Source organism: Ranitomeya imitator, chromosome 8 (assembly GCF_032444005.1).
Source record: "Ranitomeya imitator isolate aRanImi1 chromosome 8, aRanImi1.pri, whole genome shotgun sequence".
In the NCBI taxonomy this organism is placed as follows: Eukaryota; Metazoa; Chordata; class Amphibia; order Anura; family Dendrobatidae; genus Ranitomeya; species Ranitomeya imitator.
In genome coordinates, this window is record NC_091289.1 from 61,634,659 (window position 1) to 61,653,480 (window position 18,822).

The following is an 18,822-nucleotide window of genomic DNA, read 5'->3' on the forward strand; positions in this document are numbered from 1 at the left end:
TAAGCCAGCTAATCAGTGGTGTAAACTTAGACTAGGCAGTCTGAAAATATACCAGATATATCAAACAGCATGAAACACGGTGATATGATAAATGGGACACAATGGTGCAATTTCTACTATCTGAACGGTATTGATAAATATGAATCACTTTTACTTAGTAAAATTAAGTAGTTATTTGTTTATTGGATAAAAGAAAATGTTTACCTCCAAATGTCTCGGTTATTGCCATGCTTTCGATACCACCTCCTAATAGCTTACTGCAAGGAAACATACAGATTACTAATGACAGTACTCAAAACTGTGTAACATGAAACTTAAAGAAAAAAACATTTTAAAAAAAGTGAGCTTTGAGTCTAGCCATAGCAGTTACAGGTCTTTACTTGGAACTGCAATAAAGCACAGCCCCAACAAAACAGGGGCTGCACATTGGCTTGTGCAGTTGCAGGTCAGGTATCAAATAGAGCAATGCAGCACCCATAAGAAAACTCAGCAATGATTTTCTTCACTGTTTATGACTTCTCAAACTTGCTTTTTATGTCCAGATATTTGTTGAGAGTTGATATTAAATTAGGAAATCGTCTACAAACACAGTATTTTTCCAGCATTTTAGTGTCAGTGGTGTCATATCAATATGCTGCATTCTTAAGATATGAAGCATTTGTCAAAAAAAAGTTTCAATACAACCTAGACAATCTATTGAAACACTGGTACAAAATTTCATAACTAAATTACACCACTTAAACGGCTTGGTAAAACACCATATAACCCTCCTTCATACACCAATTTAAAAGCATTTTGAAGTCCTTGTAAAAAAAAAAAACGCTGTTAAATCCAAATGTTGTTGTACCAATTTTGATGAAATTTTTTATTTTTTTAACATTCTGTACAGAATTTTTTACTTGGGTTTTTATGTACAGTACTTTAGAAAAGCATGTAGCAAAAATAGGATTATGGCTACTGACCATAAAATATATTTTCTCGTAACCTTCATTGGGGAACACAGAAACCATAGGTGCTGTCTGCTGTCAACAGGAGACTGACACTAAAGGTATCGTCACATTTAGCGATGCTGCAGCGATCTAGACAACGATGCCGATCGCTGCAGCGTCGCTGTGTGGTCGCTGGAGAGCTGTCACACAGACAGCTCTCCAGCGACCAACGATGCTGAAGTCCCCAAGTAACCAGGGTAAACATCGGGTTACTAAGCGCAGGGCCGCGCTTAGTAACCCGATGTTTACCCTGGTTACCAGTGTAAATGTAAAAAAAAAAAACACTACATACTTACATTCCTGTGTCTGTCGCGTCCCCCGGCGTTCTGCTTCCCTGCACTGTGTAAGCACCGGCCGTAAAGCAGAGCGGTGACACAGTGCAGGGAAGCAGAACGCCGGGGGACGCGACAGACACCGGAATGTAAGTATGTAGTGTTTGTTTTTTTTTACATTTACACTGGTAACCAGGGTAAACATCGGGTTACTAAGCGCAGGGCCGCGCTTAGTAACCCGATGTTTACCCTGGTTACCAGTGTAAATGTAAAAAAAAAAAACACTACATACTTACATTCCTGTGTCTGTCGCGTCCCCCGGCGTTCTGCTTCCCTGCACTGTGTAAGCACCGGCCGTAAAGCAGAGCGGTGACACAGTGCAGGGAAGCAGAACGCCGGGGGACGCGACAGACACCGGAATGTAAGTATGTAGTGTTTGTTTTCTTTTACATTTACACTGGTAACCAGGGTAAACATCGGGTTACTAAGCGCAGCCCTGCGCTTAGTAACCCGATGTTTACCCTGGTTACCAGTGAAGACATCGCTGAATCGGCGTCACACACGCCGATTCAGCGATGTCTGCGGGAGATCCAGCGACGAAATAAAGTTCTGGCCTTTCTGCTCCAGCCAACGATGTCACAGCAGGATCCAGATCGCTCCTGCGTGTCAAACACAACGATATCGCTATCCAGGATGCTGCAACGTCACGGATCGCTAGCGATATCGTTGTTAAGTTGTTCAGTGTGAAGGTACCTTAAGAACACAAAATTCAGCTCCTTCTCCACAGGTCACATCTGCTTACTGGCACCAAGATAACACCAGGTAGTATATAGCAGTGGGTGAAACCAATGAACACAAGAATACATTGGCAAAAAAACAACAACAGCACTTCTAGAAGAAATAAGTACACATAAACAAGCCCAACATGGCAACCATGGTGGAAGATGTGTCCCCCAATGAAAGCTACGATAAAGAGATTTTACAGTGAGTACCAGAATCCTGTATTACTGGGTGCTTCTTTGGGGGGGCAAAGGAACCATGAATTGTTCTAAAACAGTCCTATTAGATGGGAAAGTAGCACCTTCCTGCCAAGTCTTGCAGACCACAGAGGTGTGTACTCTGTAGCACACTGAAGCTCATGTCTAAACCTTGAAGAGGTGCAGTGGACATGCCAAGGAAGCACTCAATGTGCCAGTGAAGTGGGCCATTCCCTGAACGGGGAGCGCTGGCATTTGCTCAATGAAGTTACAAAATAACATAACGCCCCAAGTGAGAAAAAGTTGCCTTAGAGACAGAAAGATCTCTATGAAAACCTCTGCAATGATAAATGAAACATATAAACTCCTGAAGGGGCCCAAGACGTACAAGTAGAGACAAAAGGCTATGACCAGGTCCAAGTTGTGGAGGGATATTTCTGTAGGATGAGATGGAGAAATATACAAATAAGACAGCACTATCTTCTCATTGAGGTGAAAAGAGGAAACCACTTTGGGCAGAAATATGTTTAACCTGGAATAAACACGTCAAGGATCCCCAGATGTGTGTCTGCCTCCTACGTGACAGTAAGAAAAAGGGATAATGTTTCTCCTTGTGGAGAGTGACATGCGAAGCCTGGCAGGCCAATATGATGAGACTTTTAAGCCTTGCAATGCTCCTCTGGGAAATTAAATATGCAAAGAGGAAGCAGACTAAAACTCTAGCTCGACCTATTGAAAGTAGTAATTCTAAAAGTAAACATCGACCCTTTAATGAGCCTTGCCATGTGACTTAAGACAAAAGACAAACCAGAATCTCGATTTGCAGACATTGTGTTTTGGAGTGCCGCCCCTCATCAGTGCAAAGTGTAACATCTGGTTTGGCCAGATGAGAGGCTTCTGACCGGGATCCAAGGAGTAACGTTTCTCCTTGTGGAGAGCAAAATGCCAAATCTGGCATGCCAATGTGGGGAGACTTTTTAGCCTTGCAATGCTCCTCTGGGAAATTAAATAAGCAAATTGCCTCTAGCCAAACCAGATCAATTTGCAGACACTGTGTTTTGGGGTGCTTTCCCCTTGAATCCCGATCAGACGTCTCTTACCTAGCCAAAACAGATCTCACACTTTACACTGACGAGGGATAGCACCCCAAAACACAGTGTCTGCAAATTGAAATTCTGGTTTGGGTTTTATACAGTGCCTTGCGAAAGTATTCGGCCCCCTGCAACTTTTCAACCTTTTCCCACATATCATGCTTCAAACATAAAGATACCAAATGTACATTTTTGGTGAAGAATCAACAACAAGTGGAACACAATTGTGAAGTTGAATGAAATTTATTGGTTATTTTACATTTTTGTGGAAATTCAAAAACTGAAAAGTGGGGCGTGCAATATTATTTGGTCCCTTTAACTTAATACTTTGTTGCACCACCTTTTGCTGCGATTACAGCTGCAAGTCGCTTGGGGTTATGTCTCTATCAGTTTTGTACATCAAGAGACTGAAATTCTTGTCCATTCTTCCTTGGCAAACAGCTCGAGCTCAGTGAGGTTTGATGGAGATCGTTTGTGAACAGCAGTTTTCAGCTCTTTCCACAGATTCTCGATTGGATTGAGGTCTGGACTTTGACTTGGCCATTCTAACACCTGGATATGTTTATTTGTGAACCATTCTATTGTAGATTTTGCTTTATGTTTGAGATCATTGTCTTGTTGCAAGACAAATCTCCGTCCCAGTCTCAGGTCTTTTGCAGACTCCAACAGGTTTTCTTCAAGAATGGTCCTGTATTTGGCTCCATCCATCTTCCCATCAATTTTAACCATCTTCCCTGTCCCTGCTGAATAAAAGCAGGTGCAAACCATGATGCTGCCACCACCATGTTTGACAGTGGGGATGGTGTGTTCAGGGTGATGAGATCTGTTGCCTTTACGCCAAACATATTGCTTGGCATTGTTGCCAAAAAGTTTGATTTTGGTTTCATCTGAGCAGAGCACTTTCTTCCACATGTTTGGTGTGTCTCCCAGGTGGCTTGTTGCAAACTTTAAACAACACTTTTTATGGATATACTTCAGAAATGGCTTTCTTCTTGCCACTCTTCCATAAAAGCCAGATTTGTGCAGCGTATGACTGATTGTTGTCCTATGGACAGACCGTCCTACCTCAGCTGTAGATCTCTGCCGATCATCCAGAGTGATCATGGGCCTCTTGGCTCCATCTCTAATCAGTCTTCTCCTTGTTTGAGATGAAAGTTTAGAGGGATGGCCGGGTCTTGGTAGATTTGCAGTGGTATGATGCTCTTTCCATTTCAATATGATCGCTTGCACAGTGCTCCTTGGGATGTTTAACATTTTGGAAATAATTTTGTAGCCAAGTCTGGCTTTAAACTTCTCCACAACAGTATCACGGACCTGCCTGTTGTGTTCCTTGGTCTTCATGATGCTCTTGGTGCTTCAAACAGAACCCTGAGACTATCACAGAGCAGGTGCATTTATACGGAGACTTGATTACACACAGGTGGATTATATTAATCATCATTAGGCATTTATGACAACATTGGATAATTCAGAGATCCACAATGAACTTCTGGAGTGAGACTGCTGCACTGAACGTAAAGGGGCCGAATAATATTGCACGTCCCTTTTCAGTTTTTGAATTTCCACAAAAATATAGCATAACCAATACATTTTGTTCAACTTCACAATTATGTTCCACTTGTTGTTGATTCTTCACCAAAAATTTACATTTGGTATCTTTATGTTTGAAGCATGATATGTGGGAAAAGGTTGAAAAGTTCCAAGGGGCCGAATACTTTCGCAAGGCACTGTAATAATAATCTTTATTTTTGTATAGCGCTAACATATTCCACAGCGCTTTACAGTTTGCACACATTATAATCGCTGTCCCTGATGGGGCTCACAATCTAGAATTTATCCCTAGTCATGCGTCAAGGCTCGTTAAAGGGTCAATACTGACTTTTAGGATTGCTGCTTCCAATAATTGGCACTATAGTTCTAGTCATCTTCCTCTCTGAAGAGGCAATTTGCATATTAAATTTCCCAGAGAAGCATTGCCGCACTAGAGCTCAAGGAAATTGTTCTCCAGTGGTAGCTGCTACATCCATCATGCCATCCTGTGGTGAAGAGAGTTCCAGTGATTTTTTTGTCCTCTACCGGAAGCGAAATAGACCACAGACCAGACGAGGGAGGAGACGGAGGAGCCGCAAGAAAACGGACAGTACGCCACAAGGGCCGCAACCCGCCCTACCATCACAAATATCCAACGAGGCAGAGGTGAATTTGGTGACCGTCTCCCCCCACATGGAACAGGCCCCAGGACCCTCTACTTCTACCCTACAGGTAATAAACCTTTCAAGCCATGTACTTACCACTGTAGAACTCGCCGTCCTTAAAAGGGGTCTAACCTTTGTCCCCACGCATGTGGCGGACAAATTTACTTTGGTCAAAGATCTTTATTTGTTTTGTAGGAACCTCACATTCCAGGTCATCTATAAAAAACCGGACATTCTGCAATCTATGCCTCTGGATGAGCGTCAAGCCTTCCAGGATTTATTAGCCTTATTGGAGGAAAATGAATCGGGATGCACTAGGAGAAGATTCCCGGGGAGAAATAAATCTCTCAAAACACCCTCGTTGTCATTGATGCCCGCCATCAAGATATTCTTCGAGCTGGAGAAACATAACATCTTGGCCATGCCAGCTCAGGTGGGTATGCCTTCTAATCTTAGTCACGAGGAAAAACGAGCCTTGCGGGACCTACAAAACAATAAAGAGTTCATCATCAAAGAGGCGGACAAAGGGGGTAATGTGGTGCTGTGGTCTGTGGAAGCATATCTGACTGAGGCGAACAGACAGCTCACTAACACCAGGTGCTACCAAAAATTACCGTCTGACCCGACGGATATCTTTGCATCTAAGTTTGACGCTTTACTTTGCAGGACACAGAGTTTTGGTATCATCTCGCCTCAAGAGAAAAAGTATCTATGGGTCGAACATCCGGTCACAGCAACATTTTATATGTTGCCGAAGATACACAAGGTTGAGAGGAGACCACCCGGAAGACCGATTGTCTCCAGCATCGGTAGCATCTGTGAGCGGGCAAGTGAGTATTTGGACTTTTTCTTCCAACCAATTGTCACTGCCCTGCCCTCGTTTATTAGGGACTCTGCGCACTTCATAGAGGTGTGTGGACAGATAGAGTTGCCGGGGGAGTTCTACTTGGTCACCTGTGATGTGGAGTCCCTGTACTCCAACATCGAGCATGGGGATAGCCTACATGCTGTTACCTTCTTTCAGGATAAGAATACAAACACGGACCGGGGACATGATTCTTTTCACTTGGACTTACTCAGATTCGTACTCCATCACAATTTCTTTTTAATTGACAGGACGTTTTATTTACAGACAGCAGGAGTGGCGACGGGGGCAAAATGCGCACCGACCTATGCAAATATATTTTTAGGTTGGTGGGAGGAGATGTTTGTGTACCCATCCTCGATTTTTAAAGACCAGGTCCGGAATTGGCATCGATATATCGATGACATATTCTTTATATGGTTGGGCACTAGGGAGGACTGTGTTGAATTCATCAGCGGTCTCAATTCCAACTCCCACAACATCTTTCTCACCCATTTTATCTCCAATAGTTCTATCAACTTCCTGGATCTGAGGATCTTTGTGAGGGGAAATCGATTGGCGACGGATCTGTTCCGGAAACCCACAGCAACGAATGCGCTTCTTGAATTTAATAGCTTCCATCCCTGGCACACCAAGGTGGGTGTCCCTACGGGGTAATTTCTGCGCATCAGACGCAACTGCACTTTGGATCAGGACTTCCTAACACAAGCTCGCGATTTGACAGACCGTTTTAGACAGAGGAGTTACCCGAAACGTGTGGTTTCCACGGCTTTTCAGAACGCAAAACAACGGGACCAAGCCACTCTGTTGACCTCTGTTGAACGCTCTCGGCAACCACAAACAAGATTCATTACGGAGTTCAACGACAACTGGGGACAGGTAAGAGCCATTCTTACCAGACACTGGCCGGTACTACAAACAGACATCCAAACAACAGAAGTTATTAGTAGTAAACCACTTTTGACATCTAGGAGGGCCCCTAACTTGAGACAGTTGTTGACTAGGAGTCACTTTTCCAGGCCCACGGTCAGACTAAATAGGGGCATCATTCTGAAGGGGTCATTCCCCTGTGGGGAATGTAATGTCTGCCCCTTTATGGTGCCCACCCAAGATGTATTTATTCATCCCGCTAACTCCAGCAGACACGTCCTAAAAGCGTATATAAGCTGTAAGACCAGGAACGTTATTTATGCTCTTGTATGCCCTTGTAATAGGATTTACGTGGGGCAAACGTCCCAAGAATTACGCAAAAGGTCACAGAAGCATATATCCACCATACGTCTGGCAGCCACGGACCAAGCAAAAGGTAAAATGCTTACCCCTGTGGCGGCACATTTTCTATCAACTCACAGGGGCTCCCCCACTAATCTCAAAATCGTGGGGCTTCAGAGAGTCTTTTGTGGTGAAAGGGGTGGCAACATGCACAACCATCATTTGCGCATAGAATCCAGGTGGATCTTTGACCTCCAGGCGGTTACACCACTGGGACTCAATGAAGAGCTCCTCTTTACGGGATTCCTGGGGTAGAGTATCAGTAACAACCTGGATGAACGTGGTCCCAGGGATAGCTGCCTCCCTTGCTTTATTACTTGCCTTTTATCCCCTCCAGGGAAGCAGATGGCATATGGAATGGGGCGATGTGGACGCAAAACGGACACCCATAAAATCCGTGAACTACTGTTTAGTCTTTGAGACCAGCATTGATTCATGGAGCTTCGAAGCATTGGATGAAGGAGAAACTGATGGAGGGTGGATGTAGACAGCTACTAAGGAGAACAGAAGAATATTGGAAGAGGACGGAACTATTTCAAGTTCCTACATTGTGGTAGCCATCGTTATACCTATCCTCTATTTCGGACATCAAGAGGGTTGGTCTTATTTGAGCTACAATTATAGAGGGAATACCGGGATGGGCAAGCCAGATGAAGGATCTCCACGGGAGGGGTTCCCCTGCAATTGGGACCTGGACTCTCGGGTTCCTTAGCTCTTTTGGACTACAACATCAGGAGGATAGACATCTGTATGTTAACACGTGTATGCATACATACATGAGTCATTAATAAAATATATGCTCATTACTGCCGGGTAGGGTTGAGCGACTTTTACTTTTTTAATTTTTTTTTTCTCCTCTCTCTCTCTCTCTCTCTCTCTCTCTCCCCTCCGTCCCTGAACAGAAAAGCTGGTGTTACACATTGCAAATCACTACAGCGCACAAGCGACAGCGTCCACGCCCCTAAGACCTATGTCATCACTTTGCCCACGCTCCTTCATTGGCTGAAAAAATGGCGCCAAGCGCGTCATACGAAACGCGACTTTGGCGCGAAAGTCGCGTACCGCATGGTCGACCCCACACAGGGATCGGGTCGGGTTTCATGAAACCCGACTTTGCCAAAAGTCAGCGCTTTTTGAAAATGAACGATCCGTTTCGCTCAACCCTACTGCCGGGTGTTGTGTTCCACTTTGGGATACACTGTGGGGGGTTAATTACTATCTTATTAAGGATTTTGATGGGCACAATACCATGTACTGTTTATTTCTGCATATTTGTGTATTTACGCATTATTGTTATGTATATATCCTTTGCCTATTAACTAGTTCTCCTCCTCAGGTTATATGGGCGTATTTGTGCTCTAGTTTGTGCTGCCCTGGAGTATCTACCCATATACTACACAGGTATATGATGCATCATTCCCTTCTTGACACTTACTCCTCGCCAATCAGCTTATTACTTTTACAGGCTTTTTTGGTGGTTTTTGCCTTTTTGCTCCTTTATAGTACCAGCTCATTCACTATCCCGTCATATTCTGCATCCTTCCTTTTTAACTTTATATGAGCATTCTCTTCCCTCTCTTGTCCAGACCATTGTGTCCCCTCCGGCGGTCCGTTATGTCAGTGCCGACCCCTTCAGCCCTGCTCTTATATTACTTTTGGCATTCGGCGTTTTTTGTATCCATTTTTTTCTTTTCACTTGCCCTGCCAACTTGGGACAGCGCATGCGCAACGCGATCCTATCAGGAATCGCGGTGTGCGCACGCGCAGTGTACCCTATGGACGCTGCACTGTTTCTGTTACTATGCCTGCTTACCCGACATGGCGCGTGCGGTGCCCCTTCTCCCCGCTCTTCCTGGCCGAACACGATGCTCCACACACAGCGGTAGGTAATTACTGCGACTCAATGTTCTATTTAAACTTGCTCAGTACACCTTTAATCACTTCCCCTGACGAAGCTGCTGCGGCAGCAATACGCGTAGGGCTTGCTCTCACCATACCCCCTGTATCTCTTTGGGCTACTTTGCCGGTCCCTCCACCTGCCTCATGGGGACTTAATCCTGGCTGAAAACCCTGTACTACCAATTTTTGCTGCTCTTTGTCAGCTTCATCTACCGCTGTTATCTGACTACTGACAGGCAGGATCCACTTTGACTGCCCCGGGTATCATTACCTGAGTGGGATTACGTGGTGCACATATATGGGCAGTGTGGACACCTGTCCCGGATGACGGGGTTTCTGGACACACTTTATATAGTGCGATTTAGACAAGCTACGGTAGTTAGTCCTTAGGGGTATTCCATGTGGGATTATTCATATGGAGCATATAGGTTGATTTGGAGATATTCATGATGCCGTCGGCATATTGATGAGGCTTCTACTTGCCTCGGGGTATGGTGTATGTATAGATTTGTATATCATGTATTAAATGTTTTTAACCCCTTCCTGACATCTGACGTACTATCCCGTCGAGGTGGGGTGGGCCCCTATGACCACCGACGGGATAGTACTTCATATGCGATCGGCCGCGCTCACGGGGGGAGCGCGGCCGATGTCAGCTGCCTATCGCAGCTGACATCCGGCACTATGTGCCAGGAGCGGTCACGGACCGCTCCCGGCACATTAACCCCTGGCACACCGCGATCAAACATGATGGCGATGTGCCGGCGGTACAGGGAAGCATCGCGCAGGGAGGGGGCTCCCTGCGGGCTTCCCTGAGCCACCCGCAGCAACGCGATGTGATCGCGTTGCTGCGAGGGTCTCCGTACCTCCCTCCCTGCTCCAGGCCCGGATCCAAGATGGCCGCGGCATCCAGGTCCTGCAGGGAGGGAGGTGGCTTACCAAGTACCTGCTCAGAGCAGGCACTGTGAAGCCTGCAGTGCTCTGAGACAGATCGTGATCTGACAGAGTGCTGTGCAAACTGTCAGATCATCGATCTGTGATGTCCCCACCTGGGACCAAGTAAAAAAGTTAAAAAAAAAAATTTCCAAATGTGTAAAAAAAAAAAAAAAAAATCCTAAATAATGAAAAAAAAAAAATCTTATTCCCATAAATAAATTTCTTTATCTAAATAATAAAAAAAAAACAATAAAGTACACATATTTAGTATCGCCGTGTCCGTAACGACCCGACCTATAAAACTGGCCCACTAGTTAACCCCTTCAATAAACACCGTAAGAAAAAAAAAAATGAGGCAAAAAGCAATGCTTCATTATCAGACCGCCGAACAAAAAGTGGAATAACACGCGATCAATAAGACAGATATAAATAACCATGATACCGCTGAAAACGTCATCTTGTCCCGCAAAAAACGAGCCGCCATACAGCATCATCAGCAAAAAAGTAAAAAAGTTATAGTCCTGAGAATAAAGCGATGCAAAAATTATTATTTTTTCTATAAAATAGTTTTTATCGTATAAAAACGCCAAAACATAAAAAATGATATAAATGAGGTATCGCTGTAATCGTACTGACCCAAAGAATAAAACTGCTTTATCCATTTTACCAAACGCGGAACGGTATAAACGCCTCCCCCAAAAGAAATTCATGAATAGCTGGTTTTTGGTCATTCTGCCTCACAAAAATCGGAAAAAAAGCGATCAAAAAATGTCACGTGCCCGAAAATGTTACCAATAAAAACGTCAACTCGTCCCGCAAAAAACAAGACCTCACATGACTCTGTGGACCAAAATAGGGAAAAATTATAGCTCTCAAAATGTGGCAACTCAAAAAATATTTTTTGCAATAAAAAGCGTCTTTCAGTGTGTGACGGCTGCCAATCACAAAAATCCGCTAAAAAACCCGCTATAAAAGTAAATCAAACCCCCCTTCATCACCCCATTATTTAAGGAAAAATTTAAAAAATGTATTTATTTCCATTTTCCCATTAGGGTTAGGGCTAGGGTTAGGGTTAGGGCTAGGGTTAGGGCTAGGGTTAGGGTTAGGGCTAGGGTTAGGGCTAGGGTTACCGTTAGGGTTAGGGTTAGGGCTAGGGTTAGGGCTACAATTAGGGTTAGGGCTAAAGTTACGGTTAGGGTTTAGATTACATTTACGGTTGGGAATAGGGTTGGGATTAGGGTTAGGGGTGCGTCAGGGTTAGAGGTGTGGTTAGGGTTACTGTTGGGATTAGGGTTAGGGGTGTGTTTGGATTAGGGTTTCAGTTATAATTGGGGGGTTTCCACTGTTTAGGCACATCAGGGGCTCTCCAAACGCAACATGGCGTCCGATCTCAATTCCAGTCAATTCTGCGTTGAAAAAGTAAAACAGTGCTCCTTCCCTTCTGAGCTCTCCCGTGTGCCCAAACAGGGGTTTACCCCAACATATGGGGTATCAGCGTACTCAGGACAAATTGGACAACTTTTGGGGTCCAATTTCTCCTGTTACCCTTGAGAAAATACAAAACTGGGGGCTAAAAAATAATTTTTGTGGGAAAAAAAAGATTTTTTATTTTCACAGCTCTGCGTTATAAACTGTAGTGAAACACTTGGGGGCTCAAAGTTCTCACAACACATCTAGATAAGTTCCTTGGGGGGTCTAGTTTCCAATATGGGGACACTTGTGGGGGGTTTCTACTGTTTAGGTATATTAGGGGCTCTGCAAACGCAATGTGACGCCTGCAGACCATTCCATCGAAGTCTGCATTCCAAATGGCGCTCCTTCCCTTCCGAGCCCTCCCATGCGCCCAAACAGTGGTTCCCCCCCACATATGGGGTATCAGCGCACTCAGGACAAATTGGACAACAAATTTTGGGGTCCAATTTCTCCTGTTGCCCTCGGGAAAATACAAAACTGGGGGCTAAAAAATTATTTTTGTGGGAAAAAATGTTTGTTTTACTTTTACGGCTCTGCATAATAAACTTCTGTGAAGCCCTTGGTGGGTTAAAGCGCTCACCACACATCTAAATAAATTCCTTAGGGGGTCTACTTTCCAAAATGGTGTCACTTGTGGGGGGTTTCTACTGTTTAGGCACATCAGTGGCTCTCCAAATGCAACATGGCGTCCCAGCTCAATTCCTGTCAATTTTGCATTGAAAAGTCAAACGGCGCTCCTTCGCTTCCAAGCTCTCCCATGCGCCCAAACAGTGGTTTACCCCCACATATGGGGTATCAGCGTACTCAGAACAAATTGTACAACAACTTTTGGGGTCCAATTTCTTCTCTTACTCTTGGGAAAATAAAAAATTGGGGGCGAAAAGATAATTTTTGTGAAAAAATATGATTTTTTATTTTTACGGTTCTGCATTATAAACTTCTGTGAAGCACTTCGTGGATCAAAGTGCTCACCACACCTCTAGATAAGTTCCTTAGGGGGTCTACTTTCCAAAATGGTGTCACTTGTGGGGGGTTTCAATGTGTAGGCACATCAGTGGCTCTCCAAACGCAACATGGTGTCCCATCTCAATTCCTGTCAATTTTGCATTGAAAAGTCAAACGGAGCTCCTTCCCTTCCGAGCTCTGTCATGCGCCCAAACAGTGGTTTACCCCCACATATGGGGTATCGGCGTACTCAGGACAAATTGTACAACAACTTTTGGTGTCCATTTTCTCCTGTTATCCTTGGTAAAATAAAACAAATTGGAGCTGAAGTAAATTTTTTGTGAAAAAAAGTTTAATGTTCATTTTTATTTAAACATTCCAAAAATTCCTGTGAAACACCTGAAGGGTTAATAAACTTCTTGAATGTGGTTTTGAGCACCTTGAGGGGTGCAGTTTTTAGAATGGTGTCACACTTGGGTATTTTCTATCATATAGACCCCTCAAAATGACTTCAAATGAGATGTGGTCCCTAAAAAAAAATGGTGTTGTAAAAATGAGAAATTGCTGGTCAACTTTTAACCCTTATAACTCCCTAACAAACAAAAATTTTGGTTCCAAAATTGTGCTGATGTAAAGTAGACATGTGGAAAATGTTACTTATTAAGTATTTTGTGTGACATATCTCTGTGATTTAATTGCATAAAAATTCAAAGTTGGAAAATTGCGAAATTTTCAAAATTTTCGCTTAATTTCCGTTTTTTTCACAAATAAACGCAGGTAATATCAAATAAATTTTACCACTATCATGAAGTACAGTATGTCACGAGAAAACAATGTCAGAATCACTGGGATCCGTTGAAGCGTTCCAGAGTTATAACCTCATAAAGGGACAGTGGTAAGAATTGTAAAAATTGGCCCGGTCATTAACGTGTAAACCACCCTTGGGGGTGAAGGGGTTAAATGTGTTTTTTGAGGTGTAATAAAGGTGTTTGATATATTTATATATATATATGCTTTTCTCTTACTCTTTTGTGTGGTTGTGCATAACATATCAGCCTGTCTTTTTCTCGGTTTGACAGAGAAGCATTGCAAGGCTTAAAAGTCTCCTCATATTGGCATGCTAGGCTTGGCATGTCATTCTCCACAAGGAGAAACGTTACCCCTTGGATCACAGCCAGAAGCCTCCTATCCAAACTAGATCTCATAGTTTGCAGTGATGAGGAGTGGCACCCCATAACACAGTGTCTGTAATTAAAGATTCTGTTTTGGCTATTTTCCTAAGTCATGTGGCAAGGCTCATTAAAGGGTCATCATTGACTTTTTAGGTGGCACTAGAGTTCTAGTTCTCTTCCTCTCTTAAAGGGAACCTGTCACCCCGTTTTTTGAGATTGAGCTATAAATACTGTTAAATAGGGCCTGCGCTGTGTGTTCCTATAGTGTATGTAGTGTACCCCGATTCCCTATGTATGCTGAGAAATAACTTACCAAAGTCGCCGTTTTCGCCTGTCAATCAGGCTGGTCAGGTCGGGAGGGCGTGGTGACATCGCTGGTTCTTCCTCAGCTTTACGTTGGTGGCGTAGTGGCGTAGTGGTGAAGACACAGCGCGCGATCTGCGCTGTCATCCCTTTCGTCGGTGGGGGCGGCCATCTTCCTGGGGCCGCACGTGCGCAGATCGAGTGCTCTGCTGCACGGGGCTTCAGGAAAATGGCCGCGGGATGCCGCGCGTGCGCATTAGAGATCGCGGCGGCCATTTTCCCAAAGCCGAGTTTGCATCTCGGCTTTGGGAAAATGGCCGCCGCGATCTCTAATGCGCACGCGCGGCATCCCGCGGCCATTTTCCTGAAGCCCCGTGCAGCAGAGCACTCGATCTGCGCACGCGCGGCCCCAGGAAGATGGCCGCCCCCACCGATGCAAGGGATTACAGCGCAGATCGCGCGCTGCTTGTTCACCACTACGCCACTACGCCACCAACGTAAAGCTGAGGAAGAACCAGCGATGTCACCACGCCCTCCCGACCTGACCAGCCTGATTGACAGGCGAAAACGGCGACTTTGGTAAGTTATTTCTCAGCATACATGGGGAATCGGGGTACACTACATACACTATAGGAACACACAGCGCAGGCCCTATTTAACAGTATTTATAGCTCAATCTCAAAAAACGGGGTGACAGGTTCCCTTTAAGAGACAAATTGCATAAGTAAGAGAATGGTCACATTTCCCACTATGGTTGTCCTGTTGGTCATGTGTATGTTTTATTATCTAAGTTCTGTCTGTTTTTTTCTGTTTTTCCTTATGTTCATTTGCTTCTCCTCCTGCTATTTCACTAGCTGTGTTTGCTTGGTTCTAGTACGTGGATGTATCCTGCGGAGGACGAGCCAACTTTTGCTTTCTTAGTGTCAGCCTCCTGGTGATAGCAGACAACACTGAAAGCAGACAACACTTGATATCTTTGTCCTCAAATGAAGCACCCATGACATGTATTAATTAAAATGTCATACTCAAAGCTTGCTGCATTTTGAAATCAATTCACAAACCCCCAAAAAAGTTTCAAATACGGTACATTGTTATATTTCAATAGATGTTAAAGTAACATCTGGCCACATATCTATGGTCAAAATAAAGAAAAATAACAAAACTACAGTAAAAAATATATTACAGTAGAAAAACAATATTTATATGCATTGGTTAATTTTTTTTCCTCAATTTTTAAATCATATTAAATTATTTGACTGAAAACCCTCCTACGGTTTGTAATTTTAGCAATAAATAAAAATAAGCTCAAAAAGCAGTTAAGTCACTTATTCATTACTTCAGTTCCTGGCTTCCAGTAGATATATGAAACACCATCTTCCTCTTCAAGCTATATTCAAATGCAGTAAGAAAACCAGGCTCCTAAGAAATATATAGAAATAATATTATGGCATGTGTTTGGTTGCATGGTATCTTATTTCTAAAATTGAATAAACATTTTATTGAAGCGCAGTCACATTCAATCACGTATTACCTTGCCTTAAATCCAATGCACATCTGCACCAAAAACCACAGCCAAATCTGGATGTAACACATCCACATATATGAACTTATCATTATTCTCTGTATTATCCATCTCAGTGTTTCTACATCCCTGATATTTTGCAATTGACTGATATAATCCTTAAACCCTTCGCGACAGGGGGTGATTCTCCGTGTTTTCATGTAAACTCTGTCCTTCCCCTTTTACATGAGCAAAGGCTTTTTTATTTTTTTCTCAACATAAAAAAAATGAAATTCTGTCTTTCTGAATTTCTGTTTTTGTTTTAATGGTGACTACTGCGTAGGTGCGGTCAGCATTTTGAGACAGAATTTTTTTTTCTGAAGAAATTTAGAACAGCAAATAAAATAATTAAATGCATACGTATTATACATGTGTGCAAATTGCCTCTTCTGAGAAAAAGAGGACTTAAACTCAATAGCGCCACCTGTTGGAAGTAGCCATCCTACAAGTCACAATCAATTCTTTAACGAGTCGTGCAATATGACTTAGGATTAAAGCCAAATCAGTATCTCAATTTGCAGACACGGTGTTTCGGGCTGTTGGCCCTCGTCAGTGCGAAGCATGAGAACTGATTTGGCTAGGTGAGTGTCATGATTCCAATGGCAGGGAATCACAAAAGGACAAGCACCAACGAGCTCTAGGGTGATGGAACCTGAGCTGACCGCGACCCTAAACCTGAACACACAAATAACAATAGCCGGGGAACGTGCCTACGTTGATCCTAGACGTCTCGCACCAGCCGAAGATCTAACTTCCCCTATTAGAAGAAACACAGACCTCTCTTGCCTCCAGAGAAATACCCCACAGAAATAGCAGCCCCCCACATATAATGACGGTGAAATGAGAGGAAGGCACATACACAGTATGAAATCAGATTCAGCAAAATGAGGCCCGCTAAAACTAGATAGCAGAGGATACAAAAGTAAACTGCACGGTCAGCAAAAAACCCTTCAAAAAACCATCCTGTAATTACTTGAACTCATGTTCCAACTCATGGAACATGAGGAGCAATTACAGCCCGCTAGAGCAACCAGCAGCAAAGAAACAATTATATGCAAGCTGGACAAGACAAAAATAAATCAAAACGTGGAACAAGAAAATCAAAAACTTAGCTTGTCCTGAAGATTACTGAAGCCAGAAGCTGAGGTAACAAAACACTCTGATAACCTTGATAGCCGGCGGGGAAATGACAAGAAAGCCCGGTTAAATAGGAAACTCCCAAATCCTAATAGAACAGGTGGACACCAGAGACAGCAGAACACAAATCACCCAGTACCATCAGTAACCACCAGAGGGAGCCCAAAAACAGAACTCACAACAGGTGAGAGGCTCTGGACTGGGGTCTAAGGGGTAACGTTTCTCCTTATGGAGAGTGACATACCAGCTGGCTTGTCAAGGTAAGGAGGCTTATTCGCCGTGCAATGCTCCTCTGGGAAATTAAATATGCAAATTGCCTCTTCCGAGAAAAAGAGGACTTAAACTCAATAGCGCCATCTGTTGGAAGTAGCGATCCTACAAGTCACAATCGACTCGTTAAAGATACTGATTTGGCTTTAATCCTAAGTCATATTGCACAACTCATTAAAGAGTTGATTGTGACTTGCACGGCGAATAAGCCTCCTTACCTTGACAAGCCAGCTGGTATGTCACTCTCCATAAGGAGAAACGTTACCCCTTAGACCCCAGTCCAGAGCCTCTCACCTAGCCAAATCAGTTCTCATGCTTCGCACTGACGAGGGCCAACAGCCCGAAACACCGTGTCTGCGAATTGAGATACTGATTTGGCTTTAATCCTAAGTCATATTGCATGACTCGTTAAAGAGTTGATTGTGACTTGTAGAATCGCTACTTCCAACAGGTGGCACTATTGAGTTTAAGTCCTCTTTTTCTCAGAAGAGGCAATCTGCATATTTAATTTCCCAGAGGAGCATTGCACGGCGAATAAGCCTCCTTACCTTGACAAGCCAGCTGGTATGTCACTCTCCATAAGGAGAAACGTTACCTATTATACATGTGATCATGCTGCAGCACAGGAGCCGCCGCCTGCCTGTTGAAGGTGATTTTTTTTTCAATACATATAATATTTAGTATGTAAAATAGGGTGCAGGTCAGTTAGGCCATGTTCACACCATCCTTTTTTTCATGCGGAATCGCCGCGATTTTCCCGCTGCGGGTCCGCAGCTGTTTTCCATGCAGGGTACATTAGAATGTACCCTATGGAAAACAGGAACTTCTGTGCCCACATTGCGGAAAATCGCGAAAAAAGCCGCGCTGAATAGCCGCGGTAAAAAAGAAGTACCATGTCACTTCTTTTTGCGGAACTGCAGCGGTTCTGCACCCATAGACCTCCATTGTGAGGTCAAACCCGCAGTAACACCCGCAGATGAAAAAAATATCTGCGGGTTTTCTGCGGTTTGTGGTGCAGAACCGCTGCAGTGTGGCTGCCCCCCCGTGCCCCAATCCCACCCCCCCCATGCTCTGATGCCACCCCCCCATGCTCCGATGCCACCCCCCGTGCTCCAACGCCCCCCCGTGCCCTCATCTCCCCCCTTATACTTACCTGGCCTCTCGGTGTCCGTCCGGCCGTCTTCTCCCTGGGCGCCGCCATCTTGCAAAATGGCGGGCGCATGCGTAGTGCGCCTGCCGAATCTGCCGGCCGGCAGATTCGTTACAAAGTGCATTTTGATCACTGAGATAGGTTATATCTCAATGATCAAAATAAAAAAAATAGTAAATGACCCCCCCCCTTTGTCACCCCCATAGGTAGGGACAATAAAAAAAATTAAGAATTTTTTTTTTTCACTAAGGTTAGAATAGGGTTAGGGGTAGGGTTAGGGTTAGGGTTAGGGGTAGGGTTAGGGTATTTTCAGCC

The 18,822-nt window shown here is 44.0% G+C and overlaps 1 protein-coding gene across 1 annotated transcript in view; it reads right to left on the reverse strand.

Annotated features, from left to right (window-relative positions):
• Positions 1-18,822, reverse strand: part of DMC1 (DNA meiotic recombinase 1) — a 286,638-nt gene that overhangs the window by 212,273 nt on the left and 55,543 nt on the right. The window contains exons 3-4 of the mRNA XM_069737606.1: positions 15,726-15,808; positions 205-257 (exon numbers count right to left, since the gene is read on the reverse strand). Coding sequence (XP_069593707.1) covers positions 205-257; positions 15,726-15,808 — 136 coding nt within the window. The remainder of the gene's footprint in view (positions 1-204; positions 258-15,725; positions 15,809-18,822) is intronic.